The 25537-nt window shown below is 48.5% G+C and overlaps 1 protein-coding gene across 4 annotated transcripts in view; it reads right to left on the bottom strand.

Moving 5' to 3' along the window:
- NR3C1 (nuclear receptor subfamily 3 group C member 1) overlaps nt 1-23719 on the bottom strand; it is a 52556-nt gene extending 28837 nt beyond the window's left edge. For 2 of the 4 annotated variants that reach the window (XM_085519087.1, XM_085519088.1), the window contains exons 1-2: nt 23378-23704; nt 20626-21811 (exon numbers count right to left, since the gene is read on the bottom strand). In XM_085519087.1, the coding sequence (XP_085375213.1) occupies nt 20626-21797 (1172 nt within the window). In that variant the 5' untranslated portion in view covers nt 21798-21811; nt 23378-23704. Of the gene's footprint in view, nt 1-20625; nt 21812-22461; nt 22602-23377 lie in introns of those variants that run through there. The other 2 variants (XM_015875473.3, XM_085519086.1) reach the window with 2 other exon arrangements.
- Nucleotides 23720-25537: the final 1818 nt, after the last annotated feature.

The following is a 25537-nucleotide window of genomic DNA, read 5'->3' as shown; positions in this document are numbered from 1 at the left end:
GACCAGAATACGATAATTAAATTATATGTTCTAAACTTTTACATTTACTACAGTGTGCCAGCAGAGCTGCCGAAGAGCCGTGCCTCCAAGGGAGGGCCTCGACTCACAACCATCAATTCATATATGGTTTTCAGAAGTTTTCATAACTCTTATTTTATTGCCTCTGTCACGACTGCCTTAAATGAAGTAGCAAAGAATGAAGGCAGATGCAAGGACCTTGGTACACATTGAGAAAACCTTTGCCTAAAATTATGGGATTGATTCATAATATGCCATCCCAATCCTTTACGCTGCATTGCATACCAAAACACGCATTTGACCTACACGTAGTTGTGCAGTACTGGGCAGAGAGGGGTTGCCATGGGGAGGATCTCAAGACTAAAATCTCCATAGAAGAAAGCTCAAAAATCTGCTCAGAATTTTACTTATAAAGATGTGTTTTATTTTAACACACAATACAACGCTGCCTGCAGCCCACTGGTCTCTGAGCGCAGCAGACACCGCTCTGACCTCAGCTCCCACCACGCTCCCATGGAAGCAGAGCGGTAGTTTTCCAACATCAAAACACCAAGCCTTGCAAGCAAACTGAAAGCCAATGGACCTGCCAGAAAAGTGTTATCTTAACAGACAGCCTTCAACATCATGGTTTCCTTCTCTGCACACTGAATTCAGAAACAGAACTCTCACACAGAGAGATTTTGTTAACAGAACAGGCCAAGGAGCATCATATCTTACTCATACCATATCTTACCTTATCCTACATAATCAGAATATAGCTAAAAAATATTTCACTCCTCAGTACAGCATCATTATTAATGTCATAGCAGAGGAATTGAACTGAAATTATGAAGTGGGATTGGTTCCATTAATGACCTCAGTGTGAGCTCTGTTATGTGTTGCTCCAGTGCTCCCAATGTGAGCTCTTCTGTCAATCACAGGGCTGCGGTCAGGAGCTGCCAAAATGATGTTGCTAGGAAAAAAGGCAAGACATCTGGAAAGCTGACTGTAACGTACATGGAAAAATATTACTGTGCTGCAAGAAAGGCGGTACAAGACTCGACTGAATGCAAGAGTCACGGAGCAGATATTTTAAAAGTGAAGGTCAATACTTGCATAGTATCTAATTGGTTCATAAAGCTATAGCTACATTCAGACTGCCCATCAGAAAGTCATCCCATACAGCTCTGTGGAAAGAAAATACAACAGGCACAAATGGATCAGAAAAAAGCCCTGAACTTTTCTGAGAAGGAAATACGGCTAACGAAGCAGAAAGGAATTTTTCTTCATTAATTCTTTCTAGAGAATTTAAAGAAGCAGTTTAGAAGTGGAATTAATACTGAAAGAACCTCAAGATGGTAAATTTTTCAGGGCATAAAATACATTTCCCTGCCAGTCCATAGGAAGCATTGCACAACACGTCTGTACTCTTGGCATGGGCTGTCACGCTTTTTTGTCAACAAAAATAATGCATTTACATGTGGACTGCTTTATTATGGAGTTTTAACCAATGTGTTACATTCTGGGCTCTGCTTCAGTGAAAATATATGAAGAAGAGGGATGGGGATGTGTGCCAGTTTTAGGTTTTGGCCTCTGTCCATTTGATGTGGAGCCAGGATGACTTGGTTGACTGTTGAGTCATAGGTTGTTCAATTGACATTATTTTACATTTGACTAGTTATTGTTCTTTAAACTTTGAACAGGAGTCCAGAAGCTCACAAACCACCAGTGAAACCAAGGGGAAAAAAAGGAAAGAAAAAAAAAAAAGGAAAAAAAAAAAAAAAAAAAAGGACTAAAAAAGGAGCCAAGGCACAGTTTAAACAAGATCCTTGAGCAAGAAACACGCTGTCCTTAAATGACTTCTGCATTTAGCAGAGACAGCCTAAAAACCCCCATTCATCCAACAATTACAAAAACCTTTAGGTATATAAAAAGCCATCTGTAATGCACAGCACTGACTTCAAAATCACTGTGGATACACTGAGATATGGCCCCGTTTGTATTAATATACAGATGGGAAGGAGAAGCAAACATTTTCCTTTGAAAAATGGATTAAAAGCAAAAATCAGTAAGCAGAGTGAGCACTGTATTTTTAACAGTAATTAGAGTCCACTATGAAAAAACATTGGTGGGTTTCATGTGGTTGTGATCAGAAACAGATGTGTTACATCCACACAATGCACTCAATACTGTAAGTTGTACCGCAATTCTTATCAGTCTCCCCACCTGACTGGTTTCCTCCACTCCAGTTTCAGGTGGCAGGTATGTTTTCAGCGGGTTTTGAACCCTGTGGTGGAGAACCTCTACATGAATACATGTTATACTGGGTACTCTTCCATATATCAGGCTTGGGCTTCGGCCTAATTTACCCATCATCTTCAGACCTGCGAGCACATACAAGAGCTTTAAAGCAAGCAAACATGTCTGAAAGGGATCTTCCAAAGCCTTACTGACTTTAACAAAATAATCCCATTTCATTTCAGTGGGCCTCTGACACCTTTGATGCATGGAACATACCCGAAAGCACTCTTCTTAGCATACGAATAGGAAGAAAAGTTTGTGCTAAATTTGCTTACTGGGACAAAGTCAGTGCCCAAAAGTTTCCTAAGACTTCAGAAGGAAGAGCAGTGAGCACTGCCTGAGAGATGAGCACAGCTCCAGCGTGCCATTTCCATGGCACTTCTAAGTCAACTTTATTGGACTATCTGGCAGTACTATAACTACTTTTGTCAACACAGTTAAGCAATTACAGATAAAATTTCTGCTATAGGATGCATACCCAGTAGGTCGTAATCTGCTGCTATTTCCACTTGGCACCCATCTCTCACTCAGGCTATCAAGACGTCTCACCACATTTCACCACATCTCTCCCTCTTTGCACTCCTGGACTTCATAAGCATTCTTCATAATTTATTTTGTTGCGGATACTTTTATGCCTTGCCTTCAATCTCCCTCCTGGATTTCTCCTATTATCTTATCCATGCTCTTCTATTATTTTCTTCTATTATTTTATCCAACTTGCTCTTCCTCCAGCCCTCCCCTTCAGCCTAAGGAAGCCATATTCCTTCCCCAGTGAACCTCACACCGTTTCCTGGCCGCATTGTTCATCACGGCCTCTTTGTATATTTTCTCTTCCTGAGCAGCACTGCAGCTCCTCCCAATTGAAACTCCACCTGTGAGTCTCATTAGGGGCTGCTTACCCTGCCCACTATGCACAGCCCTACCGACACACAGCCCTTCATCTGAGAGCTGAATACACTGGTGCCCTTCCCCACGTTCAATTAATGAAGATGAACTGAGACCCTTGTGCTGTGATCGAGCACACTCTGTACAGCCAAGACCAAGCTCCTTTCCTTATTTGCAGCTGCAGTTCAAATGGGAGAAGAGACCAAAAGAAAGCACCCAACTTTCAAGCAAAGTGTCTATAATCTGAAAATCACAATTCAAAACTTGAACCACTGCAGCTGCCGCACCTCTTACTGCCACTCAGCATCAGCTGCCTGAGTGTAGCTTTGGTTTAAGCCGAGTCTGTAACTGAGACCTAAACACACCAACCCGGGGTTTAATGAAGCAGAGATACTGACATTCAGAAAGCCTTATTTTCTTCAAATAATAATTTCACAACAGCCATTTTCTTTCATTTACAGTACTAAATTCTAACCTTACATAAGCATTTCTCATACGGCAAAAAAGCAGCTCCTGTTGCTACAGCATCTTCAGGAGACCGCAATCGAATGGTCTGATAAACTTCAACCCTGCGGAAGCTTTTTTCTCACACAAAACTTTGCTGACCTTTCCTAAGGGTTTCTTGGATTCATAGACAAACTAAGTCTGTGTCTAAACATCTTTGGGATTCAGGAAAGCAGTTAACCTCTGCTTGCTTTGGGATGGGCACGTACCCAAAGCTCCAGCACTGGGACCAGCCTGGCTCCTCCCTCCCAGTGCTCTGAACATTGCTCTTCCTTCACTCAGATCCTCAGCAGCCCCTGATGACATGTGACTGCTGCACAACTATTCTTAAGGATGAATAAATAACTGTACCATCAAAGGCTTCCATTATTTCTAGCTTGTGCTCAAATCTGTTAAGACTACATTGCCTTTGAAGTAACGACCAAGCTGGACGTTTGTTGTACCACTTACTTGCATGTTCCATCCAAGAAACATTAAACAAAGGTCAAATTGATAAACAAGAAAGTTTGCTAATAGGAACAGCCTGAACATTGATTCCGCACTTAACTCTTTGCTTCTATGTACACAATTCATAGGGTTCTAAACAAAGAGAACACAACATATAACAGCAGGAAGAATTAGGGAGATGCCTGGTGGTGGTAGCGAGGCCTTCCTGCATACAACTTCTTTAACCTTGGCATATTCACACGTGGGTGTGCATCTACATATCCTCCCTCGTGTGTTAACTGTCACACTTCAATTTATCCTTGACATCACAAATAAACCAAGGGGATTATAGTAGAACAAGCTACTCAACATGCTGCCCAGGGAAGTTCTTACATGCTTGAAACCTACCCTCCACTTCTTTCATTCAAATAGCAGACATAGTTCCAAAGACATCTATGAAATTAAAATCCTCTGTTAGAAAGACAGAAATAGAAAGGCAGGAGAAGCGTGCTGCATTTCCCATGCCGTGCCCTGCTCACATGAACTGACCCCAGGCTCGCCTCAAAGCACACCTGGCCTCCCAGCCCAGCTCTGTATCCAGCCCTGTTCCCATCCCTCGATACTGAGTTACACCTATGCTTAGAGCAGGCAATTACTGTAACCAACAAGAGTATCGTAGAGCTTTCAGAATACATCTTCACATGTAATAAGACTGGGTGGTAGTGCAGGCAGAGGGCAGGACTGGATACTTGGTATTTACAGAAGCAATGCCACCAGTAGCTTTTACTGGTGAGTATTTGGATGACTGCTTTGCCCTGCCTCTCCCAGCAGAAAACCTGGTTCTTTTTTGGCTTCATGTCCAAAACTCTTCAGCGTTGGGGCTGCTCAGACAACAAGTAAACAACGCACTGTACGTGGGCTCAGTGCCAGCTGGCCTCCTGCTGCCCTGAAACTTGTGACTTGCACTCAGACTCAGAAGAATGCCTTTTGACATGGTCATTTCCTCTCCTTTCAAATATAAAAAACACAACTTCTTTTCCTCCAATTAAATAGCTTTCCTGGCCTAAATAGTAAAATTAGGAAAATACAGCAAAGCTAATCTGAAATTAGGACTAATGTATTTTGGAAGGAAGCTTTTGACTCCTCCTTAGAAGCCTTCAAGCAACAGCTCTACAGCTGGAGGCTGAGCAGAGGCTCATCTCAAAGCTCATCTGTTCTGGAAGTGTGCAGCAGTTTCAGTTGCAGCTCTGTTCCATCCCTGCAGCTCACAGTGTGTGCTGCAGCACTTCGACCACATGGTGTGCATCACACCGGGGCTGCTGCCTTGGGGCTTTCTGAAGCTGGCAGTGTGCCCCACATCAAGAACCACCTTCACAATAGTGATACCAGTGTGTGTGAAAGCACACAGGAGGGGAACATCACTCGAAGGACTTAACAAAGCACTGCAGGTGCTGGGACAGGGCTGGTCAGAGCAGCCTGATGGTCTACCTTTGTGTGGTGAGCCTTCTTCCAATATTTAAGTGATTGTATTTATGTATGATCAGTTAAATTCATCTACACTGTAAGTTGAAGAATAATTAAACAATGAATGGCTATAATTGATCTTTTTCCCTGTGTAATTACACTAGAGCTCTGCCAGGAAACTTGCTGCTTCTCTCCCACGTCTCTCCCTCTGCACTCCAAGCATGCTCATATATCCCAAAGCAAAATACTTCTGCGAGGAAAACTTCAATTTATGGACTGAGTTCCACGGTTGTGGCTCGTTGAACAGGGAAGAAGTTCTCAAAGGCACCACATAACGTGTGCATGATCCATCCAGCTTCTGAATTCTTCAGCCTGGCATAAACGTACATGCAAGTTATTCTGATGGCATCTTTTCACCTCATTTCTTACATACACTGAGGAATTCAGACTGTTTGGATGTTAAAGCAAATCTGCTTTTACAAGGAACTTTACAGTAATTGTTTTTTAAACATCGGTCTTAGATGTAATCTCTATTCTTGGCCTTTAATTTGAGGTCAAAAGGAGAACACGGAGTCTTGGCAATATGGTTGAAACAGCAACATGGACGTTATTGTGGTTAACTTAGTGTTTTTTTTCTCCATAGACTTCTGTTTCCAACTTAATTTTATCTCTTTAGTGATCTGCATAATGTGCATCTGTTTTAAAAAGGCCACCTCCATCCAAGTGATGCTGTCCTGCAATCGCAGCTGCACTCAGGGCAACTCTTGTGCTTGGTTTTCCTTCCTGGGGGAATGGGGCTGAGCTCTCACAGTCAGTGCCTGCTCCAGGATCTGATGGGGTACACCTGCACGGCTCCTTGGGAGGCTTCCCTGAGTCCAAGGAAGAGATTCAATGTTCTGCATGTTTGGAAAATGAAAACAGCCAGTTTTCCAAAGCACGAGGATAGCCTCCAGGAGCCTCCTTCATCTCCCTCAAATGAGAAGGAAAGGGTGTGCATCAGGGTGTGGAAGAATCTCTCCTTTAAACCCACATGTAAAAACCTTCCTTTAATGCTGTTTTTCTGGACTGAAATGTAAAAGCTGAGAGAAGGCTTTGCAGAAATTATTTGGGAATATTTTGAATGTTTTCCCTCATCAATGGACCACATTGACACTCCAACGCAAATGCAGCCCATGTCTCGGCTCAGCGACCAAGTTCAGATTCCCTGAAGCTTCCTCTGGCCTTTTCCAGGCCTTGTTTGTGTAGATGACATTCCCTACAATATTCCTACAATTACATTTTGCAGCTGTTGGCTTTATTAAAAAACAACAACAAAAACCAAACAGTCCAAAAGGTCTTTCAGAAAGGAATGAATTCAATTATTTCCAACTTTACAGCACTCTCCAGAAACTGTTATTCTGGACAAAATCTACTGGTGCCGAAGAATGCAAATTATCAAGAAGGGTTTGTTTCATGTCATTGGAGGCTGCGGGAATCTAGGTACGGAGCTAAGAATGAGCACAGACAGCAGTGGAGGCAGAGCTGTACCCCTCAATGTGCACATTTCCCTTCTGAGTGGGTTTCTCTCATAAAAGAGCGACTCTCACAACTGTGAGCCCTTAAGCAGAGCTGAAGGAAGAATGCCAGATGGTGCAGGACTTGTGATTAAAACGGCAAGAATAAACAATACAGGGAAACACTTATCATTCTCTCCTTGAAAAGGCGGCCCTGCTTATCTCCGGCTCTTGGCCTCGCTCAAGCCATCACAACCCAGATTAAACATCACAGACCTTTGACCCTGTTCTGTATTTCTGCATGGACTGCTGCTGCAGAACAACGGTTCAGATTGTGACTGCTCCACGATGCTGGGAACACCACTGCATCCAGAACACAGAGAGCAGCTGAACTAATGGCAGCTGCTTGTACGACCAGCACCTTGCTGGGCTCTTGACATCAGGTGAACTTAATTTGGACTGAAAATATGACTACTGATGATTATCGCTATCTTTAAATTTCATTCTTAAGCTGTGCTAGTTGTTAAAGCTTGTTCCTTTTAGAATTAATGTTCTCATCAGTGACGGTTAATTTGTTCATATCATCTCAGTTACAGACCAGCAGTGTGAGACACTGAATCAACCCCACCGTGCCCCATTTGCAGGATTCAGATACGACCGTAACTCTTAAAATCAGGTTTCTCTCCTGTCAGCTGGATCCCATTACCGCATTGCCACCAGCAGATCAGATCGAGGGAAGCTCCTCAGACAAGGAGTTCAGTGTGCTCTGAGGTGACTCCAGATGGATGTACGGTTCCTCACATCACAGGGAAGGTGAGTGCAACTCATACCTGTGTCCCTACACTGGCATTACATGAACAATCACTGTTTTCCCAAAGCAAACCCCTGGGCACTGAGTGAATTTCATTTTTTTCCTCCATTTTGTCTGCTTGGCTGTACACATTTGGGGGCTCTTTTTAAGGCAAACATCTGTCACAAACAGAGGTACTGCAGCAGCAAATCCCAACTTGCCCCAACACGAGGACGGATGGCAGAGCAGTGCTGTGCTGAGGCCATACTGAGCAGCACAAGGCATTCTCATGATCCTTTCTGATAACACAGAACCTTATTTACTTCTCTGGCTGCTGTTGAACACTGTGCTGATGACTGCTCAAAGCCATTGGTGACACTGCAGAGCCCCATCCCTGACCCACAGCTGCCAGCTCTGAATTGTGACCTTTTTTCTCAACATGCAAAGCCAGGTGATTTCCCCTCCATGTCTGACCCTGCTCCTTCTCACTCAAACTCCGACCTGCTTTTCTGCACTCACTGTGCTGTAGGGAAGCTTCCCAGCACAGCGCAGCACCAGCTCAGCACAGACCCCCCTCCCTCTGCAGATCCCTGCTCTCACAGACCCTCAGGGAACAGGACAGTCCATTTCCCATCCTTTAAAGCAGCCACAAAGGTCTTTTGCTTCCTATTCTTTAACCAGTTCTGAAATCTATAAAAGGACTGATCTCTTTCAGTTCCATGACAACATTTTTCTTTCTCTTTTAATGGCTCTTGGCAAGAACACATGTTAAATACTTCAAAGGAAGAAAAAAAAACCACAAACCCATTAGAGAGATCTGGATTTCCCCCCACCCCACACTCTGAGACACCCTCAGCCCACAGCACTGCAGAAGGAGGCACTTTCCTTGCAGGAGCAGCATCACCTCCCCCATAGCATGGGGTGCAGGCCTGTCTCACTGCCCTGGTTCCTCTGCCTGCAGCCACACCGTGGGTCTCTGCCACTCTAAGCACCTCCTGCAAGGCACTCTTCAAGTTCTCTTTTGTCCTCCTTAATCCCTCTCCATTTCCTTTCTATATATTTCACCTTCTGCATTCTCTAGGACTTTTGCTCACCTTCATTTGGACAAGCTTCTGCCTGTTCTGAAGCATCGACTTCTTTGTGGTTTTGATCTGCTTGGCCACCACTGTACCACCTCGCTGTGCATCCTGGTACACAGTGCTGCTGGTGGCTCTCCAAGCTGTTTGAAGTGTGCTGCTGTCACTTCTATGGGCTTCAGGGGAGTTGTTCTTTAACCCAATTGCCTTGTTTACACTTAGTTCCCTCTTCTACCCCTGCCTCAGTCCACTCTCCATCAGCTATACCCAGCATCACACTGCTGTGATGGCTGCAACCAGAGATCTATCCAGCCAGTTCCTGCTACGCTCCAATGCCCGCAGCGCTCCAGCATCCTGCACTGCTCACAGCAGGGGAGGGACATGCCAAAGCTACAAGCACTCACATGGGCCCGGTCACATTTGGATCCTTCAGGGGTTTTAAAGCTCTACAGATCTTTTGAACACAGAACAAAACTGAACCCACATCACTAATCCCACCCTGCAGGGCAGCACTGAGACAGCTCCCATCCCGGTGGCAGCACCAACACTGCTTTGGGTGGTTCTTCAAAGCCACTTTATCTTCTAAGGCACAGATAAGGAGCTGTGTGCCCTTCCTAAAAGCAGAGTCATTACACCCCGCTTTGAGTACAAAGAACATAAGTGAACAAAAGCTTTGAACTTATTTCCCTTCCTTCATAGAGAACCTAGAAAGAGATACTCTGATCCAAAAAAGAAACTCAAGTTTGTTCTTAAAGAACAGAACAAAAGCGTATGTGTCTCCCTCAGATCGTGGTAACAGCATGCAAAATAAACAACACTCTGGTGGTTGAAATAGGATGTTTGTCACAAATGTTTTGATAGAAGGTGGCAGAGCAGCCTGCCATCCATTCCTATGGAGCTTTAGAATTTCATTTTGTTCTTTGGATGGCAGTTTCAGAAGGGCCAGGTCCTGGTGCACACAGGAAGTTGCAGTCAGTAACACTTTGGAATCCTTGGAAAGACTCAAAGAGCTGAGCACTGCATTTCCTTTATAGCCCTTCCTCAGTTTACAGAGGGGGTCAGACTGAAATAGCAGCATCCGTCACTTCCTCCCTCCCCAGCAGCATACAGTGCAACTTAACCATATCAGTTTGCTCCGAGAGCTGGAGCAAAATAACTCACACAAACAAGTGCACTGCCGACAATATTCCAACCCTGTGCTTGCTCTTTTGTAAGATAACACATGTTCCAGCCTTTAACATGTTAAAAGAATCTTTATAAAATAGGCCCAAGCTCACTTGACAAACCAGTTGCTCTCGTTGCAGTTGTTAGATATCTCTCATGACTAAGAATGTAATCTCGCAAGCATCCTAACATTAACAGCTCACTTGGGGGGAAAGCATTCTGTGCTACTGGAAGTAAGGAACCGTGGGCACTAAGGACTGTATGAGGTTTGCATCTGAGAAGGAAAGCTGTAACACTGAACTTCTTTTTGATTAAACCATGCAATTAAGGTGCAAATAAGCTGCCGTTTTGTTTGAAGGCTTGTCTGCTTGAGCTATGGAAAGCTAATTCATTACAAAACTCGTTAGATTGGTTTTATTAAATTGGAGTGTCAGAATAGCTTCCTTGTCAGTTCAGAAAATGGCAGACGTGCAGGACATTGTAGAAATACATGCTCAGGAAGGACAGGATTCATTAAAGTAGATAGAAATCAACATCAAAGGACTTAACAATAGAGCAGGACTCACACTGAAGAAAAAATAATGAGTTCCCAGCAAAGACCATGGGGCCAAACGACCTCTAAGATAGAAGATGCTCACAGTGAGAGGTGCCAGCATTGTGCAGCTGCTCACATCTGCAATAGCACCACAGCCACCTGCATCTGTGAAACAGGAGCTCTTCATGTTCACTTTCCTTTCAAGCTTTAAGTTTCCTGATCAACTCAGTCAAAGCAAATAACACAAAACGCAGTAAGTCTTCCCTTACCCCCAAGAAAGGATTACAAAATTCACAAGGTAAATTGGTTTTAAAAACAAAAAGGCATATTACCATGCTTTGCAAATTTGCATTTTAAACTGCGTGCGTCTGGAAACCTGAGCAAGGAGGTAAGCAAGATTGCTTCATTTATTTTCATGTGTGTACAGCATACAGACTTCCACTTCTTTAATGTGCCGTTCCACTCAGAACAGCTCTTTTCATAACAAGTATCCCTTCAATGTAGTCATTCAACACACACACAGGGCCTAATCTGAGCTAAATAAGAACAAGGTGATTGATTGCTCTTTTTGACATCAAAACAAATAACTAAGAAATGGTATAACCCTTCAACATCATCACTGTTCATGTATGAAATCTACCAGAGCTGATCAAAGAAACAGAAAACTGAAACTAGTGCAATAAAGGTGGTCCCCACCTGTCCCTTTGGAGTGGCCTTATTGCTACATCATACAGTGGTACCCCAATTAGAAACATTCAGTCCAGCCCACCCAGTGCCCTAAGAGGGCCTCTGCCCACTGCAGTGCTGCAGGAAGGCAGCCGCGCTGCTGCACTGAGCTGCAAGAGCTGGGAGGAGGCAACGAGCAGCTGCAGCAGGATCAGAGCAGCACACAACCCTGAGCCCTTGGAAAGTATCTTCTCCATCTGCCTGAACCAGAAGGGTCATTATGAAAGGTAAGATGTCATTTATTTTTTAAAATATTAAAAAAAAGAAAAGAAAAAAAAACAAAACCCAAACAGGTCTCAGAAAGTCACTTCCAGCAAGACTGACAAATGCAGAGTCTGAAGCCTGTTACATTACAGAGGTAAAGGATCCTGCTCTTCTTCCAGGCAGTTACAGAGTTTTGGCACCGACTACAGTACAGATGCAGACAGATTGGATAAGGGCTGGAGAGCTGTGGAGATGCCATTAGCTCAGAGCAACTCCTGCTGCTGCTGACCAAAGCTTCAGCTCTGAGAGCCACAACAGGAGCATGAAAAGACATGAACAGAAAAAACAGAAACCTGATTGTTTTACTGCCCTAATTAAAGATGGGGGGCAGCAGGAAAGGAGGCACCGGGCAGCACCATGAGCACAGCCCAGGAGGGTGAGGAGAAGGCAACTCTGTGGCAAAGAATTCTAAGGAAGACACGGATTTAAAGTTAGCGCAGGTGACGCTCTGCAATCACAAGTTCGATTTCCCAGTTATAACCACAATAATTCCTTCTGCAGAACTGTGTGATCACTGAATATCTTCGCTTCTGGTTTAGCAGGAACCTGAACACTGCAGTCTGAAATGCAGTGAATACCTCACTGCCAGAAGGAGGATATGAGATGGATAGAAAATATCAGCTGAAGGGGGAAACCAATGCCACAGAGATGCATGATCATCTGTTTTCCCACTGTGGGAAGCAACACCGTGGAGCTTCAGAATTCTCCAGCAGGCAAGTAGCAAAGTCCTGAGCCTTCCTGACAAGTTCTTGTGCTTTGCACTTACCAGTAACACAGCATAACTCAGAGGGGTGGGTCAGTGATCCCAAAGTTTTTCTCCCACCGTACCATTTATACACATCTTCCCTTGAAGATTTTGGTTCTTTCCCTTCAGATTTACCTCCCCCTTCACCAGCACAAGCGCACCCAGTAACTGCACATTTCTTCACTGTTCCAGACAGAAAGACCAAACCACAAAACCCCACTGATGGCATTCATAAACGAAGGGAAGTAAGCAATGTAATTCCACCAACTTGAAAAGGCCATAGAGACCTCCCCCGCAAAGCACAGCATGCAGACCCAGCGGCAGCACCCAGGTTATGAGATCCTTGCTATGCAACCTTCCATTCATGTGTCAGAACAGAAGAGATGCCACCCAGCTCCATGCTCACCTGCTGGCTTCATTGTAAAGTTCCCCCAACTTGCATTTAAAAAAGACCACCAAATTAGAAGGAATTCTACCAATCAGAAAGAATCAGCATTGATTATTTCATCTGTGGTTTGCTATTATTTCACTGAACTTTTTTTTATCTTCCTGAAATCCCGTATTCCTTCACTTATCTCCAGCATCTAAAAGGTCTTCTGGACACCAATTTCAGGATCTTCAATGTTTAAAAGCATTTTTAATGCCTCAGTTAAGACTGCTTTCTTCAATCAGTTTATATTGCCCCTTATTCTCATCTGCTTCATGTTTTAAGAGAACCAAAATGCAGAGATCTCTTAAAAAAAGTCAGCTCCAGGCTGGGATGATGCAATTCATACCTGACAGAACATTAGGAGAAACTCAAGAAGGAAAAGCAAAAGAAAGCACCTGGATGCAGCTGTGACCTGAGGAATGCTGCAGGAGGAAGGTGCACAGCCAGGCAATGTGCAGCTGGAGTCAGGGCAGCAAACCACGAAGCGTGCAATTAGAGGTACAGCCTGAAATCCACAGCAAATCCACAGGTACATGCAGCACACAGATTCCCAGCTCTGATTTGTTAAACAGATCAAGCCAGTGGCTTTAGTAACATATTTTTTTCAGAAAACTATTATGAAAAACAAAGAATAGGGAAGAAATACACAGGTACGCAGATATTTAATGCACCCACGGAGCAGAAATGTTATACAGCACTGTTAACAATTTACACATCGAGAGGTACCAGAAAGCTGAACACCCATCTACACCAGTGATGTCCCACACCCCATTCATTTTATGGGTGCCCAACAGTGCTGCACACAGCTGGTCTGGTAGCATGGGAGCCAAGGGCTGCAGCACTGCAGTGCATGGAAGGGAACGTACCACAGCAAACAAGTGGGACTGACTTTTACAGAGATGCTCTACCATGAAGGAATTGGCATCAGTGCTGCTAACGTGCTCCACCAGCATCATTCTGCCAGCAGTTCCTCTGCTGCAGCAATTTGTACCGCAACAGTACCAGCCCATGTTATCATAGCACCACGCATTAGCGCACACAAACTGGGCTGTGTGAGGCGAGATTTTGTTGTGCGACAACAAAAATAAATGGCATCAGCTGCTCTTTTCCATCACAGATACTAAACCCACAGCCAAGAGAAGCTGCGCAGAAGAGCCCCTGCAGAGGCTGGTGGGACCACGCAGAACTACTGCAGCAGGCTAAGCCTGTGCTCCCAAAGACAGCTTGTGATGGCACACCATGGCACGGCCCTGAGCAGCTAAGGGACCTGAAAGGTGTGCCAGCACTGTGCAGGGCTGCAGCCCAAGCACCAAGGAGGGGCAGCAAACAGGCAGCCCCTGCACTGGGCCAGCCTGTAACACAGCAGGTACAGGGAATGGCTGCACGCTGCACCTCAGTTGGTCTGCACACCCTCAGCCAGCACTCAGCAAGACAGACGGTCAGCAAGCAGTGCCTCCAGCAAGGCTCCCTGCAAGCAAGAACACATCTGCTGATACCCAGAAGAAGACACAAGCACAAAAACATCTCTTCACCCCCAGTGTCCCAACCAAAGTTTCCTACAAGAAAAGAGTGAAGCCCCTGGCACGGGCAGGAGGCAGCCACCAGAGCAAACCACAGGAATTTCCCGGTTCTCTTACGATAAGTGAAGCAGCAGATCTCAGATCCTCCGGAGAAAAACAAGCAGGAACAAACAAACAAGGCAGGCCAGGAAGCCGGCCAGTCACCGCCTCTGTTTACTTGCTGGAATAAGCTACAGGTGGCAGTGCCATGGCTTAGCTCCCACCAGGGCTGCCCAGGTTTCACAGGCAGTGTTTTATCAGGCAGACCCCTATGACCCCATTTACTTTTCTAGCAGAAACCCAGAGTCCTGAGAAGTGCTCAATTCAAGCTTGTTATGAAAATGAAAGCAACCAGAAATGTGAGATCTGAATATAGCAGAGCAGAGCCAATCGCGCCCTGCTGTGAAGAAGTTCCATATTAAACCCTGTGTGACCACGAGGCACAAACACCATCCCCATGCCCAGCTGGTTTCTGACACACACAGCAGTGGTGCACATCATCACCAATTGCACAAAGAATGCACTGCAGAACTCAGTTCCTTCACTGGATTACAGCAGAAGTGAGCTCAATTCAAGGAGGATGACGCTACTTCAGAGCCGCTTTTCCAGATGCAGTTTTCCCTTTAAGATTTCAGGAGAACTGACAGCTTTGAGCAAAAAGCAGAACTCAAACACGACACTGCATCTGCACAAAAAATGGCAGCAGCTTGTTGGACATTAATCTTTCAAGTGCCTCAGGATTATTACTTTCTAGGAAGAACTTAACATGGAGCGAGGATCTATAGGTACAAGCGGAATTCTGAGTTTTAATTATAACAAATTGATACAGACTATATTAAGAACACAGTTGGCTGGTACAGAAACACACTCTGCAAGATGTCAAGATGGATTTGCAGAACACCGCTTCCTCCAGAAACTCACACAATTGGAGAGATTATTGATTTTAAGAACCATTAATACAAGACCCTACATGATATCCTGGAGAAGTAACACCATGTGCTGGAATCCAAACTCAATTATCTCTCATAAGAGCAGCAAAGAAACACAACCAGCCTGACTGAGACGCTGCCCCATGCCTGGCTGGTTGGTTAGGCAGCACAGCACAGACCTAACAGTGCTCAGCCAGCAGGAGACCTCCATCAGAGCAGAGTTGGCATCAGCTAAGGGCATGGGAAGCATGTCTAGAACACGACACCTTCATTCTTCGTGGCAAAGATGAGGTAAGAAGGAAAACCTCCAGGGGACAGTGACTGCACTAACTCGTGCTCCCACCCCAACATTCTGCCTTCAGAAGAAGAATTACTCACCTTGCTAACTGCAGGAGCTGGGGCTGATGGGCTCTGTCTGCACACTGTGCCCCTCACCCCAGGCAGGGCACTGTGCCCGGTCTGCAGCCATGCTGCTGCTGCCCTGCAGGATGGGGCTCCCAGCTGACACTGCCCTCCTTTAGTTCCAGAGCTCAGAACTACATTAACTCCTGTGATCGTCTTGGTTACTCAAACAAATGCTGTGTCCTAAATGGATTTCACACTGCAGCGAGACAGTCAGAAAACCCGTCACGGGAACAACGTGCAGCCTGTGTAAGTAATGATGCAATGCATTAACACTTCAGAAAATTGTAAGATTAAATTTGCATATACTGGGAGACAAAGACTATGAAATCAGAAAGTTTAAGCCAACAAACTCTTGGGATCTGCTGCACAAATACTGCAGAGTTAAGTGCTCCTCCTAGCAACTACCTTGCTCCACATCTAACTGTTCTTAGAAACACAGAAACAAATGCAAGCTGATTATTTCAATACATTTTGGAGTTTGTTTCTATATGCCAGAGACGACACGCAAACAGATACTTGGATAACTCTGAGGTCATTGGAACTACCGCTCTACAGCGCTTCAGGGTTGAAGACAGGATGTCATTGATAGATTATTTATCTCAAAGATGAGACTGGAACCCTTCGCACAACACATGAATACCTCTAGCTACAAAAGTTCCACGAGCGAGGGATTGTGGGGAGGAAAGTTACCACCAGGGAACGGAGGCTCATTTGCTCGGTCTGGCCTGCTCTCACCAACCACGGCGGCAGATGGTGCCCTGCAGGGAGGAGTAATGAAGAACCCTGAGGAAACTGCTGCCAACCACATTTTGGGCAGACGAGCCACGGCTGGATCTTTGATGAGCTGCAAGAAGCGTTCTGAAAAGACTCAGAAGCCACAGATTAAAAAAAAAAAAAAAAAGTAATAGCTTCTTTTTATGAGTAGCACACAATAGGCTAATGGAATTAAGAGATGACCCCTTCACTGAGCTGTGCGCTGCAATGGGGAGAAGCCCACACAGAAGCGTGGCTGGAAGGTTTGCACCCAACATCTCCAGGGATCCAAAGCAGTTGGATACGGCCGCCACTGCCCTGCTGTGCCTCTGTTACTGCCAGCAGAAACACACAGTGGGATTTTGCTCCTGTTACGATGGATTAAAACATAAGTATGCAACAGCAGCACAAACTGAGCTTTCTCTTTGTAAGCTAGAACTTGGCTTAGTATCAGGGTCATCACAGTTTGGGTTGGACTTGAAAAAGCCTGCTCAGTTACCAACCAGAAGAATGGAACACATCAATGGGAAAAAGTAGAGTTCATCTGAACTGCTCCACTACCCTCCTCACCACCTTAACTCTCACAGCGCCCTTCTGTACATGCTGTGTGACATTCCTGATCCTTTCCTTTCTGCCAAAAATAAAGAGCAGCTCTTCCGTTGTGGGTCTCCAGAACTCCAGGGTGACTGGAAGCAGACAAGTCACAACACAACAATACCGAAACCCCAAGCAAGCGCTCTGCACAACAAGTCTGCTCTGTAAGTCAAAAGCAAACGACCACGCTGGACGCTCACAGAGCACCATGCGTGACACGCTGCTGAGTCAGGCGGTGCAGCCCTGTGCCGTGCCAAGCCACAGCCTTGGCCAAGAGCCACACCGGGACAGTGCAGCGCGGCCAGCGGACCCCTGACCCGCACAGCTCCAGCAGCCACCCACCACTTCCCCCTTCCTCCTGGGACGACCTCCGAGCCCATGGCAGCCCCAGTAACGCAGACCTGAGTGAAGGGCAGCTGTTCCTGGAGCAGTGCCTCAGGCTGCGGCCGCAGCAGAACTTCCCCTTCAGGTTCTGCTCCACCGCCGCTTGCAGCTCTCGCCCTTCCTCAAACCTTCCTGATCCCTATCCCCGCAAGCTGCAGCGCTAGGAATGATTTCAGATGTAACACTAGAAGCCGTACGGCTGCCAAGGGGGCCCACTTTCTGTAAATGCTGGCTGTAGGCTGAGAAAAAAAAAAAACAGAAATAGAGAACTCTGCGCTGCTGCAGCGCTTCCCTCCGTCCTCCTCTCCCCCAGCCAGCCACATCTCCAGGAAGTCAGGGCAGCAAGAGAGCTGAGTGGAAAACACATTAAATCCACTGCTCCAGAGAACAGCGAGCACACAGCACTACGGCGTGGAGCTCAACCCATTTCACTTGGTGCAGAACATCACCAGCAGTATCAGGTTGGGGACGGACACCACCAAAAGCCCCAATTCCTCAGTGCAGCGCTTGGCAAAGCCTTGCAGCACACCCTGCACTCTTCCCAGAGTCAGCACGCAGCCCCCACAGCACCCAGATGGGGCCATCCCACAGCTGGGGCTCCCACTGCCATGCACAGCCAGCTGTGTGCCCAGCCACAGACAGCCGCTGTGCTTTGCCCACCGTAACTAATTCCATAACGTTTGCATTCTGTGCAAGCTGCATTAACTTCAGAACGCCTTCCGCTGTTCAGAGGGAAATTGATTAGCTTTCTCAGCCCTGATTATCACATGTCCCATTAGGGATGGCATGCTGTGCTATCCTTAAGAAAAGAAGTTGAAAATTGCACAAGAAGGCTGCATGTCAACAAGACATTGCATGCTCTCTGTTTGGACAATGCAAGCAGCGCCACATGCACACCTGAGCACAACCTCGGCTGCTCCTCCCATGCACTCAGCACATCAGCCATGCTTCAAATAATGAGAGATGACCACCAGCAATAGAAAATATTTCCTTTAGCAAAGTGCAGGTTGGCAATCCCAGCCTCCATCTCACAGAACGGGAACCTCAAAGAAAGCAACCAACAGAGCCCCAAATGCCCATAGGAGCCCCCTGAGATGGTCCTTCCTTTGTTTCTGGAACGAATGCTAAGAATGCCATTTTTGTTAACTCTCCTGGGCGCTACATAAAGAAATCCACACAACATCCTCTGAAAGGGACGCAGCCCACTGCAAACAGCTCTGACAAAGTTGAGGAGGAATTAATTCCTATAGCAGCCCCTGGGATTCATCAGCACCCCGCAGGCATTTTAAAATACAATGGCATTGTCTCTACTATAAGGGAAAAAAAAGTGCCAAAGCAAAGCAGGCAATGCTGGGCTCAGAGCTGGACTTGTAGTTTTAATATACTTAAAAAAATAAATAACAGCTTCCGTAAGCACAGGAAATCAAACTTTTTTTTTAAGTAAAACCAAACACTACCTCATTTTCCTTTTTAAACACGTATTTTAAGTTCAGTTCCATTATCTCAAATAAGGCAAAAGAAAACATGAAGAGCTACAGCAGCCCATCAGCAGCACATGGCCCAGCACACCAGCAACCCAGCACTGCTCCACTGCAGCCAGGATAGCAGCGCCAGGCTCTGCTGCCCCTTTCCCTGCGGGATCAGATCTGCACCGTACGCACAAGGAGCTTGAGAGGGCTTTTCATCACATTATCAGAAATGAAGCACACAGAAATAGTGTTCATGAGACCACCCAAAGCATTACAGATGGATGTGTACAGCACTCAGCTCCCGGAGCGCTCGGGTCCAACCAAACAGTTCTGTACAAGAAAAACAATGCATCGACTTCACAGAAAGCCTGAAAAGTGATGTTATTATTTATGTGGGAGATGCTCTGAAATCAGTCTCCCAGACCCAGAAACAGTTCTCACTTGCATACAGATTTCGTTATAACCGTCATATATGTATATATAAAACGTGGGAAAAAAACCACCTTTCCCCTCACAAAAAGCTATGAAATAAATGAAGAACAACGTGGAAGCCGGACTGATTATGCAAAAGGTTCATACAGAGGATTTCTGCTCTGTCAAATAAACGATAAGGCAGATTCAATATTCATCTGTCAAAAAGGACCTTCTCCTCACAGTCCGATTTCCCTTCCTGGCTTCCTGACGCTGCAGCTTGCTCTGAACATGTCACTAAAAAACACACACCTCCGCTATGAAAACCGAAAGCTACCGCTGAAGTTGAGGCTGCAGCAGCTTCCAGCTGTGCCTTGAAGGGATGCGGAGCCTCCTCCATCCCACTGACCTGTGGGAAAGCAGAGCTCACACCGCACAGCTCACCTGGAGGGATCGATCACCAGTGGGGCAATAAAACAGAGCTCACACACACACCTGACCCACGGTCGCCGCTTCTCCGCATTCGGACCCAGAGAGCCATTTCCTAACGCCCTGCTGACACGCACCAAAAACCTCCTCCCAGGTGAGGCTGCGCCGGGCTTTGTGCAACACAGCCAAGGAAAACACAGCCGGCGCTGCAGCCAGACCTGTCCTCCAGCAGACACAGCGCCCACTGAGCAATGCACTGCTGTGCCGGCTGCAGGGAGAGAGGGAAGGGCCTTCCGCTGTGCCACAGGACTGCTCACAAAGGCACTGAGAACACACACTCAGAGTGCTCTGGGTTAAACCCAGGTATGGGTAAATCTCTGCAAACACTCTTATCTCACCAAACGCAGCTATTAAACGAACTGCTGAGTGTTTCCTACTCAGAATCCTCTTGTCCATGTAAGGCAAGCGCAACACCAAGCAAAGCTACAACTCCGCTTCAGCTTAAATGCAATTCTCAAAATTTACCCAGCAACCAAGTTATTTTTGTGCCTAACATTTCAGTAACACCACGGGGAAAACAACAAAATCTCATGCTGCAGTAATTGATCCTCTGACCCCTGAGAACGAAGTGGCTTTTGGACACACAAACACTTCCCCCTGCTCGCGGATCCTTCTGCCACAGCCTCCATTTCACTCTGGGATACATTTTAAACTTGTTTTTTTTCTTTACAGCCCTGCTCCTTCCTTCCCTTTGGCAGCACAGCTCAGCACCCAGCTGTGCCCAACAGCCAACCAACAGCAACTGACCTGCAGCAGAAACCAAACACGGCACGCATGCAGTTGCACAGATTACGCTTGTGATATTTTAATAAAGAGATATAAAAGGGATTACCTTGAATAGCCATTAGAGAAAGCAGGTCTGCCAGAAAGGTTGAGCGTTCCCAAGGGAGCTAAAGCCTCGTCCCCTGATCCCTGGCACCTATTCCAATTTTCTGAACCGGCAGGAAGAGATGGAATGATATTAAAAATTGGTTTCTGATCCTGCTGCTGAGAGAGCGACGCAGTATTTAAATCATAGTGATACATCTGTCCCCCAGAGGTGCTGACACCATGGATAGAAATGGCAGAGACTTTAGTACCCAGCAGATTAGACCCGGAGAAGTTTGCCTGACAGTAAATTGGGCCCATGTTTTCTTGCTTTATGCCAGGAGTACAGAGTTCAATGAAGTCTTCCTTTTCCGTTTTCACTTGAGGCATTGGCATTTTGGAACTGGGTAAAAGGTCACCACGATCATTAATTTTAGGTTTAGTGTCAGACAAAATGGGGGGCTTGCAGTCTTCCCCCAGGTTTCCCTCCAGGAGGAACGTGTCGTCAGCAGAGATGGGGGACAGCAAACCTCCATCATCGAGCAACGGGTCCAGTCGCCACGGACTCCCATTCGGCTCTTTGCCAGGCGATACCGATGGCAATTCTAAATCCTGGAGGATATCCAGGGTGCTTTGGTCTTCAGAGAACAGCTTCAGGCTGCCGCCATTGGAGCCGAGCTGGCTTTGGACCGAAGCCCCTGGCTCCAGGGGCCCGCGACCAGCCATGCCTGCAAAGTCCGGCTCCAGCGGGGCCTCGGATGACACTGCTCCCTTCGCGTCCTCTGCCAGGCTCGAGGACTTGTTCAAGCTTGCAATGCTTTCCTCCAGGAGCCTGAAGTCCGTTTCTCCAGAAGAGATGCCAGTTTGGCCCTGCTGTGAAAATCCAAGGTCGTTTCCCATCACTTTCGCATCTGTTTCACCCATATACAGTCCCATGGAGAGCGACACTGCCTTGGACAGGTCCGGTGGAGGCACATTGTTTACCAATCCTTTAGAGAAGTCAGCCAGAGCGGGTTGCTGAGCGGAGTCTGACTGAGAAGACACGGGGAGAGGAGCTGCAGATACAGGGGCTTGAGCAGAGGCTCCACCCCTGAAAGGCGGATGGAAGTCCATCATGATCCCTCCTTTGGTACTCATGAGCGCATTTTTCCTGCTTTCGTCTTGATCTGACGACTTAAGCAATTCTTTGGAATCCATGATTTTAACATCAGCTACAAAAAAGATCACAAGATAGCAAAGTTAGCGCACCAAGGGCACCTCAGTAAGAGCATAAACGAAAGCAAAATCATCAGCCTGGTTTGGTGACTCTGAGGATGGAAGCACGGCAAACCGAGCCACCAGCCAACATACGCCACGTTCTTCCCAAACCCACAGATACAGGTATTTTAATAAATTAGTGATAAGAAGAATACACACATTTTTTTAAAGCTCTGCTGAAGCCGCTCCGTGTGCCGGCACACAGCAAAGAGCCACAGCACAACGGCAGCCACTCGGTGAGCACTGCCCAGCTCTGCTATAGCCACGCCAGCAAGCAGAGGAGCTGCGAGCTGTGAAAGTGCCTCATTCACAGCCTCCGACAGCGACCTCCCCGGCACCGCTCGGTGCCAGCCAGCCCCAACGCGGTCGCTGCCCGGGAGCCACACAACCTCGACGGCCCGGATCAGTTCAGCCTAAAACAGAAGGCGTGAATCCTAAAATTAAGTCACCGCCATTCTGTAAATAAGCCCCGCATTTACAAATAAAACTCAACTAAAACTAAAGTAGTATTTTTATTAGCTTCAAACACTTCAGAAGCTCGCGGCTCTCCTCCAAACCCATCCAGCACCGACAATAAATCTCAGTTTCAGCTGTTTGTGTTTACCCCATTTACTTCCAGCGCAGAGCGTAAATATTTGGAGAAAAACTGCAAATTCTCATCCGAACTTCCCACGCCGCCTCTCCGCGCTCCGAACCGCTCCGCTCTCACCACGGCCCCGCAGCGCACGGCGCAGCTCCCGGCCCCGCGTGCCAAAGCGAGGCCCGCAGCCAGCGGAGCGCACAGCGTTGAGGTGGCCCGGCCGAGGAACGAGCTCAGCTCAGGGCCGGAATTGGGATCGTCTCACATAACCTCAACGCGGCCAAACGGAGAATCTCTCGCCCTCGTTTTCCAACTCGCGCGCGACGCTGACAGCCGCCCCAGCACCCAAACGCGGCGCCCGAAATTCGGGGATCGTGAAAACACAGCCCGACGATTCCGTAGGGAACGACAATAACTGCGCTATCGGAGCGTGGATACACGCACAGCCGCGGTCGCTTCGGCTCCGCCGCGCTCACACGAGGGGAAGGCGCCCGATCCGCTCCATCCGAGCGCGTCCCCCGGCAGCAGCGGACACACCCGGCGCTGCGGACGCGGACGGACCGACACGCGCGGACCGTCGGACGGTCCGAAGAGCCGCGAGCAGCAGCGTTACGTGCGGCGAATCGCCGTCCGCGCGGCGCGGCTCCTCGCAATGTGTCGGGACCTGTTGAGCCGTCTCGTGGCACACCCACTTCTGCAAAATAACACCGGCCCACGGCTGCGGGGCGCCGCGTTACCCCGCGCTCTGCTCCCCGAGACCCCCCGTGCTGCGGGAGGCAGCGAAACCCCGAGGCCGCCCCCCTCGACCGCTCGGTCGGCCTGCACTCTCCCCCCCCCCCCCCGTCGCTCGGGGCATTCCTGCGGGGTGCTCCCCCGCCCCTCCCGAGGAAGTTCCCGGCCCCGCGCCGCAGCCCCCCGGACTCCCCCCCGCGGCCCTTACCTCGTCCAGGGGGGGGCGCTGGGTCCTTCAGCCGCCCACCGCCATGGCGGCCGGGGGCAGCGGCAGGGGGCAGCGGGCTGAGCGGAGCGGGGCGGGCGGAGGAAGTCAGCAGCCGCCCCTCCTGGAGCGGAGAGCGTCCGCCGCCCCCCCCCTTCCTCCTCCCACCGGCCCGAGCCCCGGACCGAATCCCCGCCCCTCCCTCCGCTGCCCGCGGCGCCCCCTCGCTAATTAGCGCTAATTGCCTCCGCAGACTTTGCCCCGCGCCGCCCGCCCCCTCCCGCCACCCTCCCCTCGGCCGCGCCGCGCTCGGCTGTGCCGTGCCCCAGCCACAAAATGGAGGACGACGGCGGCGGCCGCCTCCCCGCCCCCTCCCTGCCGCCCGCCTCCCCGACGTGGAGAGGGAGTGGAGCCGGCGGCACTTATAGGGGCGGCTGCAGCGCCCGCTCCGCTCCGGCCCCGCGCGGCTCCGCTCGGCTCCGCGGGGCAGCGCCCGCCGGGCTCAAGCGAGGGGGAACGGTGCGACCTGTTGGCTGCGGCGGGCAACTGCAGCCTCCGCCCGGACTCGGAGGGGCCCTCCGCCGCCGCCCGGGCTCGGCCCGCTGCCGTGAGGCCGCCCCGCCCCGCTCCGCTCCCGTCCCGCTCATCAGGCGGGGGCAGCGCCGAGCTGGGGGGGGGGGTTACGGGCCGAGCTCCGCGGGTCTCGGCTCCGGGCGCTGCCGCTCCGCGCACGTCCGTCCCAGCGGGCGGTGGGTGACAGAACGCGGGGTGTGCGGGGGGGGGGCGACCAGAAGTCATCGGGGAGGCACTCGCAGGTTTACGTGTCGTTCCTCCGGAACCGCTGGAGGTGTGGGGTGAAGGGCGTGAGAGGGAACTGCAAAGCCCTCGGGGTAGCAGAGGGGAAAGAGGAGCCGGGGGGACAGTCCGGCTGCAGCACTGACAGCGCGCACGTTGTCGCTGAGAGGTGCGCACCAGCCTCGCGGAGCTGCGAGGTGATTTGGTGGTTCTGAACGAAAGGAAGAACAGTGGGAGCTCGGCAGGGCCGGGGCGGGTTGAGCTGCAGAGGCTCAGGAGGGCGCGGTACCGCTGGGGATGGGACGCTGCGGTGCGCTCTGCTCGAAGCGGGTCATCACCCGTAACGACGGCCGAGTGCGGGGCAAGGAGAAAACGGGAGACATCACAGGAGGGAGTCCAGGACTGAAAAATAGAATGAAATGGAACAGCAAAGCAGAAAGCTCTGCCTTGGAGTGGAGGGAGCGGGGCGCCCTGTCCGGACACAGCGAGCGACCCTGGGCGTTCCATGGAGCTGACAAATGTCGGTGATGGGGGAAGAGAAGCGGTGATTGTCAGACGACAAAGGGATCAGTTGTTCTGATTTGGGGCAATTAATGACGTTGGAGATGATGAGCAGGAAGTGCCTGCGCTAAAGCTGTCGATGAGCAGTCAGTATCTGTTGTGGTACCCTATAGATCACACGGTACTGATCACATCACTTAAATGGGTTTTCTTTCTTTCCAGCAGTTTAAATTCAGACTGGGATATTCTTCCAGTGGGAAGGGAAAGAAAAGCCCGAGAAAGGCACCATTTTGAAAGCATAACAAACCCACCCTTATTAGTTTGTTATTATTGTTTTAACATAGTGTTGACTTCTGGAATGTGCTGCTTTATGATTACATATGCAAAATAAAGGCACACTGCGTTAGTCCTTGTATTCATCTATGCTGCACATATGGGAAATGGTTCTAAACACTGAGATAGTCCTCTGCAACTCGCCTTAATCTCATGGACATTTGAAAGGGATATTTAAAATGGCATTTAAAACTGTCGTCTCGTGCCATGAATTACAGATAGCAGGAAACACTGCTTCCCATATGGTGAGCAGTCAGGCTACAGTCACTGCAAGATCTTTGCTGTCAGGTACAGGAATGCTGCAGGGGACATTGGTACGAAGCAAAAGCCTGAATGTCTCCCATAGCAGGAAATCCTGACACGTGTCTGAGGCTATACCTAGAAAACTGACTCCAATTTACTGCTCTGTGAATATTCCACCATTGAAACCCTCTTCCATTTGGGATCAAGCAAATGGCAACCTGCTCAGCTCAGCCCTGGCGAGTGTGTCAGGACATCAGCCCATGCAGGAGAGCTGGAGCTCTGCACTGTGCC

The sequence above is a fragment of the Coturnix japonica genome, chromosome 18, assembly GCF_054131305.1.
Source record: "Coturnix japonica strain WE chromosome 18, WE-NBRP24, whole genome shotgun sequence".
Classification (NCBI taxonomy): Eukaryota; Metazoa; Chordata; class Aves; order Galliformes; family Phasianidae; genus Coturnix; species Coturnix japonica.
Note: the sequence above shows the minus strand (reverse complement) of the source record. Positions and strands in the feature narration are given on the sequence as shown.